This window comes from Amyelois transitella, chromosome Z (genome assembly GCF_032362555.1).
Source record: "Amyelois transitella isolate CPQ chromosome Z, ilAmyTran1.1, whole genome shotgun sequence".
Taxonomy (NCBI): Eukaryota; Metazoa; Arthropoda; class Insecta; order Lepidoptera; family Pyralidae; genus Amyelois; species Amyelois transitella.
The window spans coordinates 5,993,194-6,009,846 of record NC_083535.1 but is presented as its reverse complement, the minus strand read 5'-3'; the positions used below and the strand labels follow the sequence as shown (position 1 = coordinate 6,009,846).

At 36.4% G+C, this 16,653-nt stretch overlaps 1 protein-coding gene across 1 annotated transcript in view; it reads left to right on the top strand.

The window, feature by feature from the left end:
- Positions 1–16,653, top strand: part of LOC106133933 (nuclear hormone receptor FTZ-F1) — a 73,165-nt gene that overhangs the window by 39,879 nt on the left and 16,633 nt on the right. Inside the window, 1 exon segment of the mRNA XM_013333815.2 lies at positions 7,548–7,841. Within this exon segment, the coding sequence (XP_013189269.1) occupies positions 7,548–7,841 (294 nt within the window).

Below are 16,653 nucleotides of genomic sequence, written 5' to 3'. Positions count from 1 at the left end.
ATTGGATTCAATTACAAGCGATTTTTACCGTCTTTTTACATGAATAGATGAAGATTAAAGTAAACAAATAGATTACGTTCTGCTCATGCTCATCAGAAACAAACGGCTTTCGGTAAATCGTTCGTTTCCGTTTGTTACCTCGCTGAACGAACCTCACCGTTTCTACCGACAACCTTGTGCTACTTCCACATGTGCTGCATATTCGTTTATCTGTACAGTATGTATTGATTGATGCGTATTCGTTCATGATTCGAATGGAATGCAAATCAATTAAAGCCTTAAATGATGCAGACGTATTTCATTTAATTACTAAATTTATTATTTTTTAAATCTAAACTGGCTCTACGCTAAGGCACAGACCCATAAGAATTGAATTTTTAATTTGTGAGGACTAAATTTAAGGTGACTTTTAGTAGAAAAAGAATAACAGCAAAAGTTTAGGATATTATTTACCTTATTAGGCTTTATTTCATAGTTTACTGAGTACTAATATAGCACAATACACATTTGACTTAGCTATGTCTTCTGAAGACATTGCAAATCTGACGAAATTGTAATATGGGAGCATATTGACAATTTGATATTTGGGAAAATAGGTCAATATGAAGTCTGTCGCCAACTTTGCCCTATTTTGTGATGTAATAAAGACAAGTAAGTAACCGTAATGTTTTAGCCAGAAGAATGAGTTCATCGAGGTCTTTGTAAGGAAAATCTTTCTCTCTCGGGCTAAAAATAAATGGTAATTGGTATAACAGACAGCGAAGGTTGTTGGGAGGTACTAACAACATTACATATTTTCTTACTTTGTACTTACCTAATTCATGTTTATTTTATATCTTTGATAAACAATTTCTAAACAAGTTTTTAAAACCAGTTACCAACTGTTCTTAAATCAGCAGTAGAAATTATGAGAATATTTACGGACTAGAACTTGGAAGACAAAGGATCCTAAAAGCTGGATAGTGAGAGAAAAACTAAAGGGCAACGTGGAAGCCCAAAGAAAAATGTTTAATCTATTCAAACAATTTTTACAAAATTTCTATATTTGTTAACTTACATATATATAGTAGTAATAGTAATACAACCTTAAATACTTGATTGAAAGAAGAGAACACTCTGCAGTTGGTAACCTAGACGAATATTATGTGATATGTGAGAAATTTGTTAAATATTTAAAGTTTTAGGAAGTTTAATTGAAGTAATTACAGTAGCTGTTAAGTAAAGTTTCCTTACCAAAGGATTTTCAATTTTTCTGCGAAAGTAAAAATGTTAATGTATTTGAGCTGAAATATATTTTTTTAACTATTTATTGTTAACATTTAATCATATTTACTGCATATAAAAATAAATTGAAACTATATCTAAGTGAGGGTTTCTGTATATGTGTGTGTGTGTGTCTGTAAAAACAACAAAACACCTCAATTATTTTTCCCAAATATTCCTCAATTATATGTAGGTATTCGACATACTACAAGGTTTATACTTCATCCTATTTCAGTGAATTCAATCCCACCAAAAACAATTGAATAAACAAAGATAATAGGTATTTCAACTTGCGTTCTACTTATGGCGAACATTAGGATGGCAATATAATTGCGATTGCTGACCAATTATTTTACAAATGCTATAAAACTTGTAATGCTGATTTTACTAACCGATCGCGACATCCCAAACAATTGTTTTATTATTAAACTCAATCCAAATAGTAATATTATAGGTGTATACGAGTAGATGAATGAATAAATTTGACGAAGAAAGACATGTAACTTATGTTTGAATCATTTCTGTTTAGAAACTAGGACATGATTGCGCCAGACTATTGTGTTCATTGCTCAATTTAGAAGATACTTAAAGATGAAAACGCATTCATTCGTATTATCTCTTATAAAAAAAGCGCGTATTATCTCGTTTTCTACAAAACTGTTACTTATGGTAACTGTTACTTTTCATTCTGATCAACATTGAGCAAAACAAATGAGCAACTACTAATTATTGAAATCATAGGTTTAATAAATAAATTATATTTGTTAAAATGCTTAGCTAAATTCAGTGTACAGTCGCATTGCGCCAGCGCCGCATCACCCGGCCATTTTGTAACACCGCTAAAATCGTGGTAACCGGGCCAAGGCAACACTTATTTACATGTACGTGAGAAATAACGTTCTCATTGTAAATATTTAATATTATCATTTGTTAAAGCAAGCATAGATATGGTTTAAATAGCACATAAATTAAAATTTAATTAGTATATAATTTAGGTTCGTACCTATATAAAAATACTTTTAAGGTCTCTAGTAGGTATACCTACATAAAATTTTCTTAAATAAAAAAGGAGTAGGTACTTGCTATTATTATTACCTTTATACTAATTTATATCATGAAACACCCACAACTTTCATAGTTTCATCACGGAACATATTTCAGGCGAAAGCCACTACGAGTGCTACTATTACCAACAAACCAGTCACCAATACTTGTGTTTTCTGCAGTATGTGTACCGTGCGGTGTGCCCATCACTTTATTTATTTCGATGTATGCGCGCATTGCGCCAGCGCCGCATATCGACGTGAGATTTGATAAAAAAGTGGGTCATCGCCTAATTATGCTTAATGTGGTGCCAACTTACGCGAAACAATTCTGGATGGATTTATGCTAATGCATGCTATGCAATTGTGCTCACTGCGATTTTGTATGCAGCGTTTATGATTACCAACAAGGGCTATCTATATGGGTATTGCGATTTTTCGTATCTAGAGCGTGTTCCAATTTGAAATGCTTGAAAATAATTAATTGCACAAACCTGATGACAATTTTGCTATATGCTATAGTTTATATTTTATCTTTGAAGATCATCAAGCTCATGGACCATCACTGAATATCGTATTAATATACATATTAATATATGTAGTCAATGAACTATAAATTTACTAAGTGTGTAAATAATTGGATGAAATGAAGCATAACTAACTTAGACAAAAATCGTAGGAAATTATGTTCGTTTCTTTAAGCCTGATGTCTGAAGCCTATAACTACAAAGTTCTAGAAATCTATATGACAATAAGGTCCTACGAATTAGGACAGTGCCAGACTGCCGGCGGCCCATAACTCAGAACTTAGCCTTATTGCTACGAAAATTAAGCAAACTGCCTCTTTATTTTCAAAAAACTTTGTTTCGAACCAGAATTTATCACTTTCCCTGATATTAAGACGTCTGTAATAAGTAGATATACATACTTCAGTTAAACTGAGTACCTATTCTCGTTTAAAATGTGTCTCATAGTTCTAAACCTATAAAAATAATACCATTTATAAGCGAAATAAAAACACACTGTAATTGTTTTAGCTTTGGTATGATAATTTTTGAATTTGAATTACCAATTTTCGACTGTTTTGTATAATGAAATATTAATCGGTTGAGAAACGCATCGTAGATGGAGTGAAACTGTCGCATCTTGGAATCAGGTCGCCTGTTTCTTTGCAAGTATTGGATTGAGCAATATGATTTGTTATTCCAAGTAGTTATCTGTATTTTGGAACAGCAAAATGTATTTACCTACTTGCTTCTACCAAGTGTTAATACAAAAAGCATTATTGATGCGTAATGGAACAAAATGCTTAATATTTTCTTGACAAAGTAAAACGGTTACTTCAGGAAATTGTAGTGAGGCAATGATTCAGGTTCGACCGCCACCAAAAGGAAGATCTTCCGCCAGACTAGGTGTCACAGTCCGTCAGAGAGATCTATTCAACATATTTTGAGTTTCGAAATGATAAAACTACTACAAGCTTACGCCCGTGACTTAATACTTAAAACAGTTCGGTTATTTCGGTTTTAAGTTTATGGTTTAAAAGAAGTTTAGTCTTAACTCGTCTATCGCATCTTCCCCGCCTTTTATATTACTGTAGTCAAGCACGAGATTATTGTTTAAATATGTTCATTCATACTTTTTTTATCTTTTCTATTTAATTGCATTCATTAATTACTAACAATTTCCCTTCATTTAAAATTTACTTGCTGTTGCTGTATTTTGTAACGAGATATAACCGTTGAGTAGATAGACAGGGACACCTCAACAAAAAATATTAATGAAACGGATGTCTAAATTGAGAAATAGTGTTCTCAAGTCATAGTATATTTTAAAGACTTGTTCAACGATAGACCATACGATGGGTTAATGAAGAAAAACAAACACACAATGATTACGTAGCCAGATCATATTTAAACATTCGAAGCTACTGGAATTTCTTAACAACCGGGATGATTTAAGAATGTTTATAATCACGTTTTAAATAATTTCGCTTATTTTCAGCTCCTTGGGATTGTGAATTCATGAAGCTTCACTGATAATTCTTGGTCTTATTTGAACGAACTAACAGCTTTCTACCACTTATGGTTTTTGAATAAAATCGGGATTTAAGTCAGCGATAGTGCGCTTATCTCTGACTGTGACATAGTAGGTCACGGGTTCGAATCCTGGCTAGGGCATGCTTAAATACAAACTTTTACTGATTGGCCTGGGTTTTGGATGTTTATATAGTATCGTCGAGTAATACAAGCTTCAAACTCGAACCTACTCCGTGGCTAACTGAATCTGTGTAATTTGTCCCGTTTACCTATATTTATTTTATTATTAATCAAGCGAGCCTTGCAACTAGTAATTGAAAAATGTTTACTGGGCTGCAACAAAACAACTGTCAAAAATAAATTGATAATCATTCGAAACTTTGAAATCTAACGTTCATATCACTTACACATTACAGTTTTATACTTTAGTATTTAATCCTTTAGGATTGAGAAGCAGTTGTAAGAATATTAAATGACGAACGATAAGGCACTGATTTTTCTTTTTAACTAGCTGTTGTTTGCGACTTTAAATAACTTATTATGTTAGTTCAATGCCTTAGCTATATAACTGCAAAGTTTCATGAATATCTATGCAGCAGATTTTGTGTGAAAGAGTTACAAACAAATACTCACATTCACACAACCCATCTAACTTACGCATTTATAATGAAAAAGGAAGCATCGCCCAATATATTTAGCAAATTTTCTTGAGATATACATAATGGGTCGATTTTAAATTCCGTGAGTTCATTTATATGTATATGTTAATTTACGGTCTAAAAACAGATGTTTAACAAGGCAAACAGTACAAGTTATCCCATATGAATGCAATCTGCAATGATATCGTCAAAGCGACAATCGTTTTCATAATATCAAACAGAACAGGTATTTATTACGTGTCATGCGGCCGTGTATTACATGAATCAATGCGCGTCATCGTGCGCAGGGAAAGTGTGACGTCATTTGCGCGTGCGAAGAAAGCAATGTTGCGCGTGCGACGATGCCGCGTCCACTCTTGCTTTCGCAGGAGGTCACGACGTCTGCACGATAGCGAAAACGACACACTTTACGTATACCCACCTCTATAGTTGCTTTTCACTCGATCCTCAGTTCAGAATTATGAAATCGTTGAGTCATTGTAACTTTGTTTTGATGAAAATCTAATTTTGCTTTATCGAATAGTAAGTTCATTAAAATATATGTTTGCGTGATGCTTATTGCTTGCCTATACGTTAAACCAAAGAAAAACGCTAATAATTCAACCCTGTGGGCAGTGGTGTCAGCTTTACCCAGTAGGGGTGTATGAGAATTAAAATTCGTAAATGAGTCTTTAAGGTGCGAGTTAATTTTTCTCCTTCAAAAATATCAGATACTGTTTGGCTTAGCAAGATCATAACTATCTCCAGTAGTCGGTTTAACGATATGCTAAGTCTAATGCGTGGAAGGCGCTCTGACTGCAGTGAATTGTAGTGTTCTCCACCTTGACACAGATAACTGTGAATCTCCAAAATAAAATAACTGTCGTGACAGCATGAAGAAAATGCTTAATGAATTGCAATTTTTAAGTAATGATGGGTCAATTTTTCAAAGACATTGATGACAACTACATTTTATTTTGTGTGTGTAATATTTATTAGTTGATGTTACCGAAATGCAGAATCGCATTATATTGCAGTTACAAGGCTATTACTGACAGTCACTTGTTCGTAACCAGTTAACTGATTTTAACAAAATCCAGGTCAAGATCTTGAATTTATTTCACCTTATCACACGTCACATTGTATAGTCTGAAAATGAATAATTATTTGATTATTGCCGTTAATGTAATTGGTGATTCTATCACCTTAATTTTGTTAGCAAGCGTCACTTGTAATACAAAATAGATACGATTAATCATTTCAATGATGATCTTACTCTACTTAGTTTAGTTAGTGTGTTTGTTAAAGATACCATCTAAAATGAACGAAAAATTTGCAAACGCAAAAAAATATTTTTCGCACATTTTAGCGGTGAATACCGTTAGTTTTACCAACCGGAATGTCTACTTCAGTATACGATTTGGTGTATGTTCTTTAATCGCAAGCGTATCTGCAGTAGTTCCGCAGACGCGTTAGAGCCGTTTGTTTAGTGATGAAATATATGATCCTATTAAGTTCTATTTTTATTTATTGCAATCTCAACAATTTTTTTTTATTATTATCGCTTATCGGACGGGGGTATGTCTTTTTATCTAAGAGATATGTCGCGTGCGTGTCATATTGAATCATGTCTGCTAAAGCAGGTCGAATAATGTCTCAATTCGGTTTTGTCAATGTCAGTAATTGCAGTATCTACGGTAGTGCGCTTCTTGCAAACGAATGCCATGTGAACATAAACATGAGTTGTTCGCAGCAACCCTGCCCTGCTGCGGCACTGCGCGCAACTGGGTCAGTGGGCCGCCCCCCGCGCCGCCCTCAACCCGCGCGGTGGCGCAACCGCGCGAACGCGCACTAACATAGACCTGGATCGCGGGAAAGTGGGTCACCGACTCACTTTCACTTATTACATGGGCTCCTAATCGTTTTCCATTGTGCGAGCGGGCGGGGGCACGCGGGTAGCGGCGGGGCGCGCATGCGGGAGGCGCCGGCACGCGCGCTGTTGTCGCCGGCCGGCCAGCAGTCGATCGCGGAACGTCTCTCGAGCGGCACGCGCGCCGCTTGTTGTAAAACTCTAAACGAGATCGTAACATCACGCGCGTCAACACTCTATGAAAGCTTTGCTTCGCCGGTGAACTGCAACTAAGAGCGTCAACGCCTCCTAAGTTATTGAAACCAATTTTTGGACAAAATGCTCTGGATTTATGTGTCTCCTATTACAGTGCTTGAACAGGTGCAGCCCGCGAGCGGCAGATAGTGTTGCGGTCAGACCGCTAGTGAACTCTTGTGACTGTGTGAACGTTGTTGCGGTTGAACGCCGCTGTAGGGATTTGTAGTGAGTTGCCGCCCTGCGCGGCCGAGCATGACGATGGATCAGCAGGCCGGCCTCATGTCTCTCAACATGTCCCCTTTCGATTTGAGTCCTGGCCCTGACGGCTCTGGTTCGGGGGGTGGACCCTCTGGTACTTCCCAGCAATATGTCCCGCAAGGCGCAGCATACCAATGCGCTCCTGATCAGCAATCCTTTGGTTATGCCAACCTGGATCCGTCTTATCTTTTTCCAACAGGCACTGGAGCTGAACCTGGAGCTTATCTGCCAACAGCTGGCACAGTGTGTGATCAAACTGATACAAAGGATGTAATTGAAGAATTATGCCCGGTTTGCGGTGACAAAGTCAGCGGATACCATTATGGACTTCTGACCTGCGAGTCTTGTAAAGGATTTTTCAAGCGAACCGTTCAGAATAAGAAGGTGTACACGTGCGTCGCTGAACGTGCCTGTCACATTGACAAAACGCAGAGGAAACGGTGCCCTTTCTGCCGCTTTCAAAAATGCCTGGACGTGGGAATGAAACTTGAAGGTAAGTTTAAACCACATACCTATAAAATTTATATTATTTGTTAACAGATATTTTTCGTCGGATACAATAACATAAACACCAGTTGGATTAAGTTTGATTACTTCCAAGGCTCGTGCGCATAGCAGATTTAGGTTGCACGGCCTCTGTGCCTGGCCCCCAACATGATTACATCATTCACTGTCTTGCAAAATTCAGTCAAAACTGAAAGTTTGTTAAACATGATTATGTGTTTTTGAATGAAATATAACCTCAGCTTTGTATAAAAAAGGTTAATTGTATCCAGATTGAACCATTTCATGCTATCCTTATCCTATCTTATTAATTCTACTACAGTTCCACTCTCTGATTAAATTTTCAAATAATTGAATAACAATTTTAGCCACCCAAAGTCTTTTTATAAGTAATTTAAGGACAAATATTGAATACATGATGGTTAAGTTACAGATTATTTAATTCTTAATAACTTAATAAGGAACACAACATGTTATTATAAATAGTCAATACATACTATAAAAGTGTAAATAGATTTTTTTAAAACCAGAACAAGTCACGTTTGTGTTACTTTACTATGCGAATACATGAAATTATACACAAAAAATGTGTCGAGGCAAAGATAAGCCAGATAAGAAAATTGTTGATCAAAAAAGACTTAAACCGCATCAGTTTTAAATGATTCTCATTTCACCTGCTCTTCATAAATAATTTTTTTTTTCTATAATTTACAAAAGAACGATGTACCTAAGTAAAAATATAAACAAATATGTCATAAAAAATTACAGTGTAACATACCTGTTAACCTTTTTTTTTTAATTTTTAACTAGCAACTCGTCCTGTTTTTACACGGGCTTAGTTATAGATATAAACCTTTCTCAGAAAACCATCCAACCAACATTTCAAACAGGAACAAAATCAGTCTGCAGCTTTCCGAGATTAGCTCATACATACTGATAGAGACAAAAGGGGGACTTAGGCCAATGTAATTCGTAAGCTTTTTAAATAAATTAAAAAAAAATTTGTACAGACAATAATAGGGATGGTGTGTCTAACTATCATGACAAGAGTTCTATTGCAGAAAATACGTTCACACTTCGGTAGTTACCAAGTTTTGAAAACCAAACTCTTTTACCTAATAAAATTAGATAACAGACTCGCAATACTTCGTCGTTTTTGTTTTTAAATTTCAAAATAGATGATGTCTTTATTGACTAGAAAAACGGATACCAATGTTATAAAGGTAGAGTTTGCAACATTCAGTCGCATCGGATATACATAATAATCAATTTATATTCCCTAAATTGATAATTTACAATAACCTGGATAATTTAATATAAATCTGCTATAACTAAAACAGCAATGTATTCTCTTTTTCTTTATTTATATTTCTTTTGTTTTGAATACATTTTTTTTAATTTTTTTTGGGATAAGATGTTTTACACAATTATCGTATATAATATTACTTAAATTTCTAAATTTAACCTGCTTGTAGATACCAATTAATGAATAAGCTCTACTTGGAATTTCAAATGTCATGAAATGGTAACATCAATTTTTTAATTCAATTTTTTATCGATACCAGACAAACTTCGTATCTTGTATACACCCCCATTCATAACTTATATATTTTCTAGTGACCACATTTAACCATATTATTACATTCTGGCATATAATAATATCAGGTCGATTTGTTACGCATATTTATTATGATACCTCAAGGGTGTAAGGTCAGGTGGCTGTTTTGAAGGTAAACATTAACTCGTAGTTAAATGATCGCGCCGGGCGGAGCTTCAAGCGCTGATCATTCTAAATTTAAAACGCGCGGCCACAGAGCGCCCTGACCTACTTGCGAGCGGGGCCGCGATGCGGCGCGCGCGCTGCCTGTTTGTGCGTGCATATATACGCAAAGCGAGGTTGCCGCTGTGTGCGTTAGTTGCTCGCCATTCCGCGTTTCGCCAGATGCTAACCGTTGTTTTGCAACATCTAGTTTTCCCAAATTTATAAATAGTTCCTAATCCCTGTGTTGCTTATCGTCAATTAATTTACATAATAAGTCTTGTTAGTATTCAAAATTCTTATAAGAATCTGCCTAATTAGTTTTTAATTTCACATTATGACATGGTCTGGAATATAATGCTTACAAAGTTTCTTTTGATCTTTACGTTTGCCAATACGCTTAATTAACGAGAAACATACAATATGTAGCAGTCCCGAATCTGAATGCTAAATGAATAGATACTTGCATTGATACGAAAAAACAAAAGGCAAACAACAGGCATTAACAATGAGCATATGCTAGATGACACAATTCACACAAATCGCTGGCTGACCCGAATAGCACGGTTGCGAGAGCCTCGCACCGCCTGCCGACCTGGCGCGAGCCTTGTGCAATGCTAGCACCAAACCGCGTCTGCAACTGTGAGTGTTATTGTAGATACTAAATATGTCTGAACGAAATTCTAGTTGCACTTCCAAGCAGGCTCTAGATGATCTTTAAATAAAACAAAATTAAAACTTGTGGAAGATGTAAGTAAACAAACACAAGTGAGGTAAATTTAGAAAAGTCATTAAGTACTTGATAGCTTTTCAAGCAAACAGTGTATTGTCCTTTATTACTTGAATCTCTTTCTAATTTATTAATATTAATCAAGGCACATGACTTAAAGAAGTTTTCACGCTAACTTTAACTTCATAACAATTACATATTCCTGACGCGTCAAACGTTTATTTTGAAAAAGAAATGACAATAAGTAATGTTAGATCAATAATTTATACTACCGTATAATAACTTCTAAGTGGCCTTAAAGCCTTCGCAAATTATAAAATTGAAATCTCTTAATTGTTTGTATGAAATCATAACAGTTTGATTTCGTTTGATCGGATCAAGTGTGTCAGTGAAGAAGATTCAAGTAATGTTCAGAGAGCCTAGTGATATTTAAGTGTAAATGTCACTCATACAACGACGAGTGGGGGTTGTGAATCGGGCATGCGCTGGCGACTGCAACGGCGTTTCATCACCACTGCCGTCGGTGGGGTGCGCATTGCGCTGCGCAAGCGGCGACGTTTCACAAGACTCCTCGCTCGACCTGTCGCAACAGACAACCCAAATGTGACCTGAACACGTATCGCGTTACAACTGTGTATGCGTGCCGCTTTACTTATGGTGTAGACTTTGTAACCAAATTCTGGTAGTCATGTAACTCGCAGGAATACCTATACGCCCGGCAATTAACCCAGGGGTAAAGATTTATACGATCGAAATACAGACAAACTAATCTGTCTGTAACTGGTTCTGAAACACTTGGCAATTGGAAATTAGGAAAAGACATGAATAAATAATATATTCATTTCAAACATGATTTAAAAGATAATCCTACTCTTATAGTTAAGGTATTAGTGGCTAATTGATTATTTTGGAGTATCAGGTTATAGATTTTATAATCATGGATGGTTGACTATGCAGCAAAATATCAACCATAAAGTTATTCACATTCATGTTCTCCTCATTTATTCTGTTTTGGACAAATCTAAGGGGTAGTTTTAGTTAACATACATATATAACTATGTCTTTATTCCTTACGAGATAGACTGAGCCAACAGTCTCGAAAATACTGAAATAAAATGAATAATCAACATCAGTCAACAGATCAGTCTTGCGGAGTAGCGGCATGGTAAAGACGTTATAACAAAACTTTGTCACACATGAACGCTTCTATTTCACCGATTTTACTAATTTTCCTTCCAATTGCGACCTCAAACAATCAGCTTATAGATAATTATACAACATTTCAATTAAAAGACTTGTCCAAAACTACATACATACATAAAATCACGCCTTTTCCCCGGAGGGGTTGGCAGAGATTAAATCTTTCTACTTGCCACGATTTCTGCATACTTCCTTCGCTTTACCCACATTGCCCAAAACTACTTGTTTTAAATGTAGTCTTGCGACACTATAGGTATTATGAAAATAAAATGACGTCAAAACTATAATCTAACACTACTCGTCTTAAATACCCAAGTTTGTATTAAATTGAGCCTATGAGATAAATAAGAATAAACTTCTTAAATTATTTGTCTTTTCCCCTTACGGTGTAAACAGAGCGAGGTGTCACAAGACTTCTAAGACCACGTTCAGCTGGATGGATTAATGATGATAATGATAGAATACGATACTTGTAATAAGAAATCGAATATGGATTTGTTCTACTATTCTACTGACATAATTGACCTAGTTTGGAATTAAAAAATAATTTATGATATCACATGATTTTGATTATCTAAATGCTACCGACTATTAAAATCAAAGTATGTTTGTTGACCACTTCATATAAAAAATAAAAAACCTTATATATCAGCGTGCATAAGATTCTAATTAGATTCCGTTGATCGGTTTGCACCGATATTTGAATAAAGATTTTCTCATTCATAATTTCTAATTCAAGGATAACTTTAAAACGATATTCATGTCACGGTGAAGCGTTTGTATGAGGCACAGGGACATAGGCTGCGGGCAACACAGCGACAGATGTTAGAGCACAAACAATAAAAACGCGCGCCAGCCGACTATTTCGGCGCACTGCCTTGACCTGAATCGAGTATTTCGACAGAGCGGCCTCGCACACCGGGCCTTTCTATTTTTTAGGTATTACCTGTCGTATTATTACGACAGTCCTATAAGCCGCCATCTTGGAAGGATTTCGGTGCGCAGGCGCAGGCGCTTCAGTCGGGTCGCAGTCACGCCCTGCTACTGCAAGAACCGGTTCCAGTACGTAAAATTGTACTTGGGTCGCTAGCATTCGTTTCACCTTACACATAATTCGCCGTTTTAAATCTTGAAGTTGAAGCGTAACGCAAAATAACGTCATCAAATAGACCACCATAAACCTTAAATTAGTGCCTAATAAATGAAGGTTGTTTACTTATCAGAATCTAGTTGGAATCTTGTTGTAAAAGACAATACCTTCGAGGCGAGATCTTGACACAGTTAGCTGGATGATCGCAGGTGATGATTTATCTTAGTTGTGTAACGATTGGAGCTACTACTATCTAGGCGCGCGATCGAGAGCGTGCGGGCGGTCGGCCACAATCGGTCGGCTCCGGCGACGGTCGGAGTGCGGCGTGCGGCGAGGTGCAGAGCGAGGTGCGGGCGGGACGTCAACCTTGACCAAGTTTCACTGGCTCGTTAGAGTCGTCAGTACAAGGAGCGATCCCCACCTCTTCCCGTCCTTTCGATACACGTGTTTTTTTCAAATCTCGTTAGCACAATTACTTAATTTATCGGCCCTGATGTTTATGCCAAGGTTTACGCATACTCGTCACATAGAAGTCAACATGAATGAACTTCCTAATAAAAATTCAAACAACTTTGCGAATTATGAAAACGAACCATATAGGAATATGGCCCGGTAACCTCATTGGCAAAGTCGACCTTGACCCATCTCTGAACAAGTGGGACAAAGTCACAAATAGTATGAGAATGCGAGGTGAACTCATACGTATGAGTCTATTTCTACGCACAGCTGTTTGTCACCGTGACTTATGTTTTTGATTTGTAAAAATGACCTTGACCTTGATCTAGTTTAGTCGCGCAACAACAACTGACCTCGTTTACCGCATTATCGGCTATTATCAACTGTTAATTACATTATAGTAACATTAAGTGATTAGTGATTTTGAAATTTAATAATTGTTTATTCGAGTAGTACTATTTAAAAATAAGTCTGCAATAGTAAAACATCATCGCACTCTTGAATCTCAATCCAACCTAAGCTAGTATTTATAGAACTAGCTTTTACCTCCAGCTTCGCCCGCGTGAATTTAATGTCATCTACAAAAAACGAGAAATTTAACACCATCCACATAAAAGACGAAATTAGCACCACCGCATACAGGTTTTTCGCAAATCCGACGGGAACTTTGAAGTCTTTACGTGTACGTAAAGTGTCTAAGTCTCATAATTATATAGGTACGTGATATTTCAAAAAGATTAATTCAGTAGATAACCCGTGAAGAGGTAACAAGCAAACAAACTTACATTGGCATTTATAATATTTACCCACGAGAATTAAGCGCCATTTACAAAATGAAACGAATTTAAGTTTAACGTCATCTAACAAAAATAAGCAACGAAATTATTACCATCCTCAAAAAGCATCGAATTAAACGCCAACTACACAATAAGACAGGTTTTTCGCAAATCCCACGGGAACTATGTTTTTACCGGGATGAAAGGTACCCTATGTCCTTCTCCAGACTCGTTATATATACATGATATTTCAAGATTAATTCAGTAGATAACCCGTGAAGAGGTAACAAACAAATTAACTTACTTTTTAAGGTTCTTGTAGCGGGAGCGATGATTCAGCTCGACCGCCAGGCTAGGTGTTATGCCTGAAAAACCGCGGCTCCAACGATGTTGTGTTGGAGGTTGTATATATAGCTACAATCCGTGAAATTTTTGCTTGCGCGATTTAGGTTTTTTGCTGTTTTTAATTGATAGTGTTGCGTGATTTAATTTTTTATTTTTGTGACTTGTGGCGTATAGATTTCGCCACAATCCTGATGACATTACCTACATATGAAACTGGCGTATTGGCAACTTTAATCGCAAATTTCGCCTCTTTGATTAGGAATTCGAAATTCAAATTTATACAGCTTTTTTCTATTGATTTTTCTGTTTGCGTCACTCAGTTTACAAAATGGAAAACTTGAAATTTCGCATTATTTACGAGTTCGAGTTCCACCGTGGCACCAGTGCTGCGGAAACGGCTCGAAAGGTTATAGATGTTTATGGCGATCGTGTCACAAAAGAAACACAGTGCACAACGCAAAACACACAAATGTCTTGGGTTCTTCTTTGGTTTTCGTTCTGGAAATTTTGACCTTAAGAACAAGTCGCTCCTTGGATGGCTGGAGACCATAGTTGATAATGAAGAATTGAAGGCTATTGTGGAAGCATAACCATTGCAAACCACGTCCCGAGTTAGCTTTAGGCTTCGGTATTAGTGATAAAACTATTTTAATCCACTTGAAGCAAATTGGGAACATTAAGAAACTTGAAAGGTGGGTACCTCACGAATTGAGTGAAGTAAACCGGCAAACGTGTGTCGACTGCTGCGTTACATTATTTAACCGGCACAATCGACCTCGACATCGACCCTGGTCAGCCAGTCAAATCCTGCTCCATGCGACAATTGACCCAAAAAAATGTTACTTGTAAGCGTTTGGTGGACTAGTGCCGGTGTCGTCCATTACAGTTTTCTCAAATCTGGCCAGACGATTACGGCAGACGTCTATTATCAGCAATTATAATGATGAACTATGATGGAAAAGCTAGCTGTTAAACAGTCGAGGCTGGTCAATCACTCCACGCCACTGCTGCTTCACGACAACGCTAGAGCACACACTGCACAACAGACGGCTACTACCAAATTAGAGGAGCTTCAATCGGAATGTCTAAGACCTACATTACTTCCCGGACCTTGCGACAACAGATTACATTTTTTTTTTTCGAAATTAGGATATCTTCTTTCAAAGTCCAAACCGCCTTCAAATATTATATGGGGATCAATAAAATCTTTCGTAATATAAACTGGAACTCCATTGAACAACAAGATATGACTGTTTCTAAACCATATTATAGAAGTTCAATAGCGAATGAATTCTTTAAAAAAGTAATCGTCCTGCCATTATCAGACTAAAGTGATATTAGTTATTTTGAACGACTGTGGTTTCCTCAGCCTTAAGCACAGTTTAAATATACAATGATTTCTTCTGCGTATTTTTGTCAATTTACTTGAATTATTTTATAATAGTAAATGAAATAAACCTTTAAATAATCAGGTCAAACATAATAATAATCGTGAGGCAATGACGTGTTGATGCTAAAGCAGAATATATAAATTAGCCCACTGCCCCACTTTTTATTGACTTAAATACAAAGTACTTTTATGTGTGTAAGAAGTGGTAATTAAAATGCCTGAAATTATGTTCGCTTTAGTTTATTTCGCATGTTGGTAAAAAAAGTATATAAGATTGCAAACGTAATTTACAAAAAGTATAATGTGAAAGTTATATAATACTCGTAAACATTGAACTGGTCTATTAGTATTACATAAAACAAAGCTTCGGTAAAATATATTCCCCAGCCACAGCAAACCGGTTCTTTAGTATGCCAGGGGACAATGTTTTGAACCTGATTGATATACTCACGTGGATGGCACAAATGCATACATATTTTTCTTACAAATAGCAACGCTTCTTATATAATTCTTATCTATATTGATTATTTATTAGTGCATTTCTTTCACGGGACGGGATCCTATTCCTAGGCTATATATCTAAACTATCTTATTGTCGATTTTAATAAACAGGTAAAAGAGCGAATTAAAAAAAAATTATATTTAAGTAACAAACGAGATTATGGTATGGAATCCTTCGTGCGCGAGACCGACCCGCACTTAGCCGGATTTTTAAATATTAATATGCAAAAAAGCTGTGAAATATTATTAGATTTTTTTAAATACCTATGTATCTATGAGCGCGTCTTACAAGCGTCGCTGCCTTGTATAATTCAATAGAAGGGCAGTTCAAACCATATGCTGTGACACTTAATTCACAGATTTGAGAATAATTAATGAAAGAGGTAATCACCGGGCCACGATTGCCTCAGCAACGAGCACATGCAGCACCATACCGGCGTTTAATTGCCCCATGTTTGAGCTCTGTACAAGGGTAATCATATTATCATCAAGCCTGAACATGGCTTATCAGTCTACAAGACTGTTGGCTCTGTCTACCCCGCAAGGGATATAGT